Below are 11,452 nucleotides of genomic sequence, written 5' to 3' on the forward strand. Positions count from 1 at the left end.
ATATGATGACAGAGAGCAGCAGCAGCATAAAAAGGGATTGGGGGGGGGCACTCAATGCAAATAGTCCGGGTAGCCATTTGATTACCTGTTCAGGAGTCTTATGGCTTGGGGGTGAAAATTGTTGATATGCCTTTTTGTCCTAGACTTGGCTCTCCGGTACCGCTTGCCATGCGGTAGTAGAGAGAACAGTCTGTGGCTGGGGTCGTTGACAATTTTTAGGGCCTTCCTCTGACACTGCCTGGTGTAGAGGTCCGGGAATGCAGGTACGCACTACCTGTAGTGCCTTGCGGTCGGAGGCCGAGCAGTTGCCGTACCAGGCAGTTATGCAACCAGTCAGGATGTTCTCGATGTTGCAGCTGTAGAACCTTTTTGAGGATCTGAGGACCCAAGCCAAATCTTTTTAGTTTCCTGAGGGGGAATTGGCTTTGTCGTGCCCTCTTCACGACTGTCTTGGTGTGTTTGGACCATTCTAGTTTGTTGTTGATGTGGACACCAAGGAATTTGAAGCTCTCAACCTGCTCCACTACTGCCCCGTCGATGAGAATGGGGACGTGCTCGGTGCTCCTTTTCCTCTAGTCCACAATCATCTCCTTAGTCTTGGTTACGTTGAGGGATAGGTTGTTATTCTGGCACCACCCAGCCAGGTCTCTGACCTAGTCCCTATAGGCTGTCACGTCGTTGTTGGTGATCAGGCCTACCACTGTTGTGTTGTCTGCAAACTTAATGATGGTGTTGGAGTCGTGCCTGGCCATGCAGTCGTGGGTGAACAGGGAGTACAGGAGGGGACTGAGAACGCACCCCAGAAGATGCTCTCGGAGGATCAGCATGGCAGATGTGTTGCTACCTACCCTCACCACCTGGGGGTGGCCCGTCAGGAAGTCCAGGATCCAGTTGCAGAGGGAGGTGTTTAGTCCCAGGGTCCTTACCTTATTGATGAGCTTTGAGGGTACAATTGTGTTGAACGCTGAGCTGTAGTCAGTGAATAGCATTCTCATAGCATTCTCATAGCATTCTCGTAGGTGTTCCTTTGTTGTGAATGTTGACCTGTTTAAAGGTCTTACACACGTCTGCTACGGAGAGCGTGATCACACAGTCGTCTGGAACAGCTGATCCTCTCATGCATGCCTCAGTGTTGCTTGCCTCGAAGCGAGCATAGAAGTGATTTAGCTCACCTGGTATGCTTGTGTCACTTGGCAGCTCGTGGCTGTGCTTGCTTCCCTTTTATAGTCTGTAATAGTTTGCAAGCCCTGCCACATAAGACAAGCGTCGGAGCCGGTGTAGTACGATTCAATCTTAGCCCTGTATTGACGCTTTGCCTGTTTGATGATTCGTCGGAGTGGCCATTGAAGGTATGCATTTGCCCACTGAAGTCGGTTAAGATGCCAAAATGCAGTCCGGTCAAGATCCTGGTGAGGACGACGAGCACGCAGATTAGCTTCCCTGAGAAAGTTTCTGATGGTCAGTGCAGAAATTCTTCAGTTGTTCAAACCCAGTTTCATCAGCTGTCCGGGTGTCTGATCTCAGAGGAGATCCTGGGCTGTCGTGGTTACATTTGGTTAGCCAAAGTCTCTAAAACGATGTTAGAGGCGGCTTATGGTAGATAAATAATTCTCTGGTAACAGCTCTGCTGGACATTCCTGCAGTCAGCATGCCAATTGCACACTCCATCAAAACTGGATACATCTGTGGCATTGTGTTATGTGACAAAACTGCTCATTTTAAAGTGGCATTTTATTGTCTCCAGTTCAATGTGCACCTATGTTATGACCATGCTGTTTAATCAGCTTCTTGATATGCCACACGTCAGGTGTATGCATTATCTTGGAAAAGGATAAATGCTCACTAATGTAAACAAATTTGTACACACAATTTGAGAGAAATAAGCTTTTTGTACATATGAACAATTTCCAAGTGATTTTATTTCAGCACATGAGACACAGGACCAACACTTTACATGTTGCGTTTATATTTTTGTCTAGTGTACACATGAGGAGAAATCTGATTCAGCTAAAAGCTGAAATAAAATATCTAAAATTGTTCATTTGTACAAAAAGCAAATTGTGTGTACAAATGTGTTTACATAGTGAGCATTTCTCCTTTGTTGTTAATATATCCTCTGTCTGATTCCCAGTTCTTTCACTAGATGGCATGCCGTCTCTTGGCCACTTGAAACCAGTTGCGGCGTCTGGTTTGGGTACTGGGTCACGGCGCAAAATGGCTAAATTAATTTTCAAGCCTTTGCATAGTTTTAATTTTAAATAAAACGTCTAACTTATTTTCCCCATTCACCTTTCCTATTGTAAATAATGACATAGCTAAACGGCGCATATGAAGGATGCATAGATGGTAATGTGGCTGGGGAAGGAAATGCATTGCTTAACAATGACCATCAGGGTGTACCCTTTCAATAATTACTATTAAATTTGAGTTACATTTTTAAATATTATAGTCTATTTTTTTATCTTTAGAATTACTAGTCTGACGCATATACCTTATACCTGATTTCCCCTAATGTGCGACGTGCGTAAACTATACAAGTAACTCAAAAATGATACTTACAATTTGTTGCACGCACAAAACAAATATTTAGCTAACAAGGCTCTGTTTTTACCAAGCAAATGCTTGATTTTGTAAGAAGCTAACCATTTAGCTAGATAGCTTACTAGTTACTAAATTAGCAATCCAAATGCATTTAGCACATTTTAGACAGTTAACTTAATAGTTATAAGATATTGAGCTGGCAAACATTTAGTTGTGAATTCCATACTGTAATTAGATCACCTGGCGCATGCTGCACAACAGTGAGTGACTGACTCCCAAGTTGCCATTCCCTCATCGTTGTGCGCTTGTAAACAAACATCAAGCTTACGGTACGGGGACTACCGTAAGCTTCATAATAATGTGACGGGTGAAATGAAGAACACAATTTATTTATCTCCTAACATATTGCACAAGTTGACTGAAGATATTTAATTAAAAAGTAGCTACAAATATTACATCGTTTTGACGCTTTTGAAAAACCATTCCGAGGCTTTTTCCAAATACCCCGGCCCATGCGTAGCTGCTGTATTTAATATTAAGCAAACAAGAGCTCGTATTCCTCTTCAAATAGTCTATTAGTTTAAACCTGTTATGGCAAGGCAATCCCCTAGGGGGAACCCCCCCCCCATTCAGCTGAAAAGGTGGCGCAGGGAATTCAAAAATATTATTTTGAAATGTTTAACTTTCACACTAACAAGTCCAATACAGCAAATGAAAGATAAACATCTTGTTCATCTACCCATCATGTCCGATTTTTAAAATGTTTTACAGCGAAAACACAACATATATTTGTTAGACCACCACCAAATTTAAAACACAGCCATTTTTCCCAGCCAGAGAGAGTCACAAAAGCAGGATTAGAGATCAAATGAATCACAAACTTTTTGAAAATCTTCATCAGATGACACTCATATGACATGTTACACAATACATTTATGTTTTGTTCGATAATATGCATATTTATATCCACAAATCTCGGTTTACATTGATGCCATGTTCAGAAATGCCTCCAAAGTATCTGGAGGAATTATAGAAAGCTATACCAGATAACAGAAATACTCATCATAAACTTTGACTAAAGATACATGTTCTACATATAATTAAAGATACACTGGTTCTTAATGCAACCGCTGTCAGATTTTTTTTAAACGTTACGAAAAAAGCCCACCATGCAATAATCTGAGACAGCGCTCAGATGTAAATATATTTCTCCGCCATTTTGGATTCAACAGAAATACGAAATTACATCATAAATATTCCCTTACCTTTGATGATCTTTCATCAGAATGCAGTGCAAGGAGTCCTAGTTCCACAATAAATTGTTGTTTTGTTCCATAATGCCCAATACTAGTGTCCAATTAGCTGCGTTTGCTAGCACTTTCAGCTCACGTGCCCAAAAGCTGACGCTGGTCCAGGAGAACTCGGACGAAAACTTCAAAAATATATATTCCAGGTCGAATAAACTGGTCAAACTAAGCAGAGAATTAATCTTCAGGATGTTATTTTCATAAATATCCAATAACGTTCCAACCGGATCATACGTTTTCATCTGCAGCCAAATGGAACGACGGTGACACCCACAGACAAATGTGCCACAGGGAAATTGCATTCTGCTAAGACATTGACTATTTCCCCTCCCATTCGGTCAAAGTTCACACCAGAGGCTCCATTCCACGTTCTACTGAATGAGGACATCTAGTGGAAGGCGTAGGAAGTGCTACCAGATCCATATCTTATTTGGAAGGTAAGGGGTGATGACGTCAAATTTGACCCACATTCAGAATTTCACTTCTTGTTTAGAAGATTGCCTGCCCTATGAGTTCTGTTATACTCACAGACACAATTCAAACAGTTTTAGAAACTTCAGAGTGTTTTCTATCCAATAGTAATAATAATATGCATATATTAGCAATCTAGGACAGAGTAGGATGCAGTTCACTGTGGGCACGCAATTCATCCAAAGTGAAAATACTGCCCCCTTTTCCCAACAAGATAAGAAATGCAAAAACAAAATTCCCTTCAAGTTATTCTATGGAACTCCAAGAGCTAAGCAGCGTTTTTTAAGGAGAAAGGTCAGTGGAGAGCAGGTGCAAAAGACAAGATGCTTTAAGTTAGAAGCTTATGTATAACACATTCATTAGCTAAATATAAGGCTAATACTGCATTGAATGTATCACCTAAAAGAGGTAGGCTAGGACATCTATATACAGTACCAGTCAAATGTTTGTGCCCACCTACTCATTCAAGGGAGTTTCTTTATTTTTACTATTTTCTACATTGTAGAATAGTAGTGAAGACATCAACACTTTGAAATAACACATAGAATCATGTATTAACCAAAAAGTGTTAAACAAATCCAAATATATTTCAGATTCTTCAAAGTAGCTTTGCACACTGTTGGCATTCTCTCAATCAGCTTCATGAGGAATGCTTTTCCAACCGTCTTGAAGGAGTTCCCACATATGCTGAGCATTTGTTGGCAGCTTTCCCTTCCATCTGCTGTCCAACTCACCCCACACCATCTCATTTGGGTTTAGGTCGGGTGATTTGCGGAGGCCAGGTCATCTGATGCAGCACTCCATCACTCTCCTTCTTGGTCAAATAGCCCTTACACAGCCTGGAGGTGTGTTTTGAGTCATTGTCCTGTTGAAAAACAAATGATAGTCCCACTAAGTGCAAACCAGATGGGATGGTGTGTACTGGTTAAGTGTGCCTTGAATTCTAAATAAATCAGCGTCATCAGCAAAGCAATCACACCTTCTCTTCCATTATTCACGGTGGGAACCACACATGAGAATATCCATTCACCTAGTAGTGGTTTCTTAGCAGACCATGAAGGCCTGATTCATGCAGTCTCCTCTGAACAGTTGATGTTGAGATGTGTGTATTTCTGCAATTCTGAAGCACTTATTTGGGCTGCAATTTCTGAGGCTGGTAACTAATGAACTTGAAGAAACTTTCAAAGTTCTCAATTTTCAGTATTGACTGACCTTCATGTCTTAAAGTAATGATAGACTGTCGTAATGATGGACCTTGTCACAACACAACAAAAATATATATAATTGACCCATGGTCACACTAGAGTTCTTCTGTGGAGATGGGAGAACCTTCCAGAAGGACAACCAACTCTGTAGCACACCACCAATCAGGCCTTTATGGTAGAGTGGCTAGACTGAAGCCACTCTTCAGTAAAAGGCACATGACAGCCCTCTTGGAGTTTGCCAAAAGGCACCTAAAGACTTTGACCATGAAAAACAAGATTCTCTGGACTGAATAAACCAAGATTAAACTCTTTGGCCTGAATACCTAAGCACACAGCCAAGACAATGTGGGAGTGGCTTCGGGACAAGTCTCAATGTCCTTGAGTGGACCCGCCAGAGCCCGTACTTGAACCCAATTGAACGTCTCTGGAGAGACCTGAAAAAAGTTGTGCAACCTGACAGAGCTTGAGAGGATCTGCAGAGGATAATGGGAGAAACTCCCCAAATACAGGTGTGCCAAGCTTAGCGTCATACCCAAGAAGACTCGAGGCTGTAATAACTGCCAAAGGTGCACTGAGTAAAGGGTCTGAATACATATGTAAATTAGATTTCCATATTTTTTATACATTTGCAAACATTTCTAAAAACCTGTTTTTACTTTTGGGTATATTGTGTTGAGTGAAAAAATTATTTAATCAATTTCATAATAAAGCTGTAACGTAACAAAATGTGGAAAAAGTCAAGAATAATTTCCGAATGCACTGTATCTTGATTAGATAAGTATTCAACCCCCTGAGTCCATACATATTGATACAACTGTAGCTGATATGGTGAGATGTCTGTCCATAATAAAGTGCTGTTCTACCTTCTTAACAGCACTATCAACAAGGCAGGTCCTACAAGCTCTAGTTTTGTCACACCTGGACTACTGTTCAGTCAATTGGTCAGGTGCCATCAAGAGGGACTAAGGAAAATTGCAATTATCTCAGAACAGGGCAGCACAGCTGGCCCTTGGATGTACACAGCATACATTAATAATATCTATCCTGGCTCAAAATAGAGATATTGACTTCACAAATTGTATTTGTGAGAGGTATTGACATGTTGTATGCACCGAGCTGTCTGTTTAAACGACTAACACAGCTCAGGCACCCATGCATACCCCCACAAGACAAGATTTCACAGTCCCTAAGTCCAGAACAGACTTTAGGAGGCGCACAGTACTACATAGAGCCATGACTACATGGAACTCTATTCTATGTCAGGTAACTGATGCAAGCGCAAATATAGGCACAGACACATGCATAGACACACGATAACATACATACATTCACATGGATTTTGTGTTGTAGATATGTGGTAGTGGAGTATGGGCCTGAGGGCACTTTTTTTTTTGCAGTTTTACTTTAGTGCCTTGTTGCAAACAGGATGCATGTTCTGGAATATTGTTATTCTGTACAATTCGGTCAATTGGGTTAGTATTGTGGAGTAACTAATATGTTGATCCATCCTCAGTTTTCTCCTGTCACAGCCATTAAACTCTAACTGTTTTAAAGTCACCATTGGCCTCATGGTAAAATCCCTGAGTGGTTTCCTTCCTCTCCGGCAAGGGAGTTGGGAAGGACGCCTGTATCTTTGTAGTGTTGGGAAACTGCACTGGTCTTTGTAGTTGAATCTGTGTTTGAAATTCACTGCTCAACTGAGGGATCTTATTACAGATAATTGTATGTGTATGGTACAGAGATGAGGTAGTCATTCAAAAATCATATTAAACACTATTTTTGCACACAGAGTGAGTCCTTGCAACTTATTATGTGACTTATTATGTGACTTATTTATCGGCTTTTCACAGTTATTTATTCGTAGAAAGCGAGTGGGTTTGGGTGTTAAATCTTAGTAAGTCTCGGTAACCCGGTTCCCACTTTTTAACCCTGCTATGAACTGTCTATTAAGGAAAACCAATGAGACCCCTCTCTCCATCTGTCTTTCTATCAGTTGTTAGATCGTTCTCCAGGAGAGCCCGTGGAGAGTCCAGCTCAGGACAACACAGGTAACCTTGGCAACTAGTATTCTAATATTACAAGTATATTTATCTCAAGGGTGGTGAAGCATAATGTGTGTTTTATTTACCTGGAGGGTGTGTGTGTGTGTGTTTAGGTCTGGGGTCATCGTGGGACAGTGTGAAGATTCAGCTTCACGCCCCTCTGGAAACTCCCTCCTCCCCTGGAGCCCAAACCAGACACCCCACATGCAATCCAACTAACACAGGTGTGCTGCATACACACAAATATACAAACACAAAAATAGCCTGGGAATATATATATATAATTTCAGTTTATAAACCCACCTCCACCCCTGTGTGTTTGCAGGTCAGGTGTCAGCCCAGCTCAGGTCTCTCCTGGCGCAGTTCCCCTCCCAGCCTGACAGGGCGGCGCGCTCTCTGCAGTTGCTCTCTAAGCTGACCCATGGGTAAACCACAGACACACACCCCTTATGAACCTACCTTTCCACAACAAACATTTAACAAGCTGTATTTCAGAATGTTATTGGAGCTCTGAGCATTCAGACTGCGGTTTATTGTTGTCTGTATATTGTGTGTGTATTAAGGTTTGTGTTTCATATTGTCTATTTTTTAATTTACCTTAATTGAATCAAGGAGTCACCATTGTGACCAGTGTCTCTTTGGATGGAGACCTGTATATACATTACCAGTCAAAAGTTTTAGAACACCTACTCATTCAAGGGTTTTTCTTTATTTTTACTATTTTCTACATTGTAGAATAATAGTGAAGACATCAGAACTATGTAATAACACATATGTAGTAACCATAAAAGTGTGAAAGAAATCCAAATATATTTTATATTTGAGATTCTTCAAATAGCCACCCGTTCATATTATTGCAATAACAGCTCAAATAAGCAAAGAGAAACAACAGTCCATTACTTTAAGACATGAAGATCAGTCAATACGGAACATTTCAAGAACTTTGAAAGTTTCTTCAAGTGCAGTCGCAAATACCATCAAGCTCTATGATGAAACTGGCTCTCATGAGGACCGCCACAGGAGTGGAAGACCCGAGTTACCTGTGCTGGAGAGGACATGTTCATTAGAGTTACCGGCCACAGAAATTGCAGCCCAAATAAATGCTTCACAGAGTTCAAGTAACAGGCACATCTCAACATCAACTGTTCAGAGGAGACTGCATGAATCAGGCCATGGTCGAATTTCTGCAAATAAACCACTACTAAAGGACAAAGAAGAGACTTGCTTGGGCCAAGAAACAAGAGCAATGGACAATAGACCGGTGGAAATTTGTCCTTTGGTCAGGTGTCCAAATTGGAGATTTTTGGTTTCACCTGCCCGTGTCTTTGTGAGATGCAGTGTGGGTGAACGGATGATCTCTGCATGTGTATTTCCCACTGTAACGCGTGGTGGTGTTATTGTGTGTTGTTGTTTTGCTGGTTATACTGTCTGTGATTTATTTAGAATTCACGGCACACTTAACCAGCTTGGCTACCACAGCATTATGCAAACCATCTGGTTTGGGCTTAGTGGGACTATGATTTGTTTTTCAACAGGACAATGACCCAAAACACACCTCCAGGCTGTGTAAGGGCTATTTTACAAAAGAGGAGAGTGGTGGAGTGTTGCATCAGATGACCTTGATTTGTTTAACACTTTTGGTTTCTACATGATTCCATATGTGTCATTTCAAAGTTTTGATGTCTTCACTATTATTCTACAATGTAGAAAATAATTAAAATAAAGAAAACCGCAAGAATGAGTAGGTCCTAAAACTTTTGACCAGTATTGTCCAATTTCATGAAATACATAAAAAGTAAAATACAATATCAAACAAATAAAATACAGCACACTACCTATTGAACAGAGAAACACAAATGTACACAATATTTACAAAACAAAGTGAACACATTCTTCATTTATAAAAGTCCTCTGTCCGGTCTGTATAGGTCTGATGGTGAGTGTGAGGAGAAGCCAAGCCGCCTGAAGAAGAGCGAACCACTCCTCCGGAACTCTGGAGTGTCCCGGGTAACTAGTCAGGGGTCCGGGGTGAGGGGTCAGGTGCTGGGTATGAGGGGCAGAAGGGGGTGGCAGGGAAGGGGGGGAGCGTGGAGATGATGTTTTTGTTAAAAAGCTGTTTGAATGTTTTACCACATCACATATGTTTGTGACTGTTATTAAAATATACTTTTTCTATTCATGAGGTTCTGTGTGTATTCTAAACAACTTTTTAATAATATCTTTTAAAAATGTAACCTCTAGAGGAACGATATCCTTTCCTCGAGATGATTGCGCTAATGTAGGCTAATGTGATTAGCATGAGGTTGTAGGAAACAAAAATAAATCCCAGGACATAGACATAACTGATATGAGCAGATAGATAAACAAGAATTTAAGCTAACTGCACTGTCCAATTTACAGTAGCTATTAAGCTAACTGCACTGTCCAATTTACAGTAGCTATTACAGTGAAATAATACCATGCTATTGTTTGAGGAGAGTGCACAATTATGAATTTGAAAATGTATGAATAAACCAATTAGGCACATTTGGGCAGTCTTGATACAACATTTTGAATAGATATGCAATAGTTCATTGGATCAGTCTAAAACGTTGCCATACACTCCTGGCATCTAGTTGCCAAAGTCTATATTGCGCCTGGGCTAGAATAATTCATTATGGCCTTTCTCTTGCATTTCAAAGATAATGGTACAAGTATTATTTTTTAAACGTGTTTTTTCTTTGTATTGTCTTTTACCAGATCTAATGTGTTGTATTCTCTCCTACTTTAATTTTACATTTCCACAAACTTCAAAGTGTTTCCTTTCAAATGGTATCAAGAATATGTATAGCCTTGCTTCAGGTCCTGAGCTACAGGCAGTTAGATTTGGGTATGTCATTTTAGGCGAAAATTGAAAAAAGGGGCGGATCCTTAAGAGTTAACCTTTATATAACTAGGCAAGTCAGTTAAGGACAAATTATTATTTTACAATGATGGCCTACCGTGGCCAAATCCTCCCCTAACCAGGACGACAATTGTGTGCCGCCTTATGGGTCTCCGGATCATGGCCGGTTGTGATACAGCCTGGGATCGAACCAGGGTCTGTAGTGATGCCTCTTGCACTGAGATGCCATGCCTTAGACCACTGCGCAACTCTGAAGCCCAAGTGAGAATAGAAATATGATCTCCCTCGATCCCTCTTACTCACATTAGGGAGTGTGTGAGGCCACTTGGAAACGAGTACGGTCTAGTTTAGATCTAGTTTAGATCACTTAAATGTTTGACAATCTCCACTCACCACTCACTCACTGATCCTCTGACACTTATCCTCTGATCCCACAACATAGGAAAAATAAGTTAGAGAAGCCACCTCTTTCTGTCCCTCTCATTCTGATGATCATAGCGATTGGGCTGTTGTCTGATGTATTTATTATGGATCCCCATTAGCCAAAGCAGCAGCTACTCTTCCTGGTGTCCAGCAAAATTAAGACAGTTTATACAATTTGAAAACATTACAATCCATTCAGATTTCACAGCACACTGTGTGCCATCAGGCCCCGACTCCACCACTATCACATATCTACAGCTAATGGATATCCGTCAAAAATACAAAACCTTGCATAACACGTTTGTTTAACAGGTACGGAAGGCTGCTTAGACTGACCCCTGTAATCTTAGAATGACCTTCTCCCATTCCTCCTCTGGATCATCCAGATGGTCATTGGCAAACTTCAATCGGGGCTGGACATGTGCTGGCTTGAGCAGGGGGACCTTGCGTGCGCTGCAGGATTTTAATCCATGATGGCGAAGTGTGTTACTAATGGTTTTCTTTGAGACTGGGGTCCCAGCTCTCTTCAGGTCATTGACCAGGTCCTGCCGTGTAGTTCTGGGCTGATCCCTCACCTTC

At 41.1% G+C, this 11,452-nt stretch overlaps 1 protein-coding gene across 4 annotated transcripts in view; it reads left to right on the forward strand.

Moving 5' to 3' along the window:
- cntrob (centrobin, centrosomal BRCA2 interacting protein) overlaps positions 1-9,743 on the forward strand; it is a 35,219-nt gene extending 25,476 nt beyond the window's left edge. For 2 of the 4 annotated variants that reach the window (XM_031837568.1, XM_031837569.1), the window contains exons 18-21: positions 7,518-7,572; positions 7,659-7,790; positions 7,892-7,991; positions 9,495-9,743. In XM_031837568.1, the coding sequence (XP_031693428.1) occupies positions 7,518-7,572; positions 7,659-7,790; positions 7,892-7,991; positions 9,495-9,663 (456 nt within the window). In that variant the 3' untranslated portion in view covers positions 9,664-9,743. The remainder of the gene's footprint in view (positions 1-7,517; positions 7,573-7,658; positions 7,791-7,891; positions 7,992-9,494) is intronic. The other 2 variants (XM_031837570.1, XM_031837571.1) reach the window with 1 other exon arrangement.
- The last annotated feature ends 1,709 nt before the right edge of the window (positions 9,744-11,452 follow it).

The sequence above is a fragment of the Oncorhynchus kisutch genome, linkage group LG12 (genome assembly GCF_002021735.2).
Source record: "Oncorhynchus kisutch isolate 150728-3 linkage group LG12, Okis_V2, whole genome shotgun sequence".
Lineage (NCBI taxonomy): Eukaryota > Metazoa > Chordata > Actinopteri > Salmoniformes > Salmonidae > Oncorhynchus > Oncorhynchus kisutch.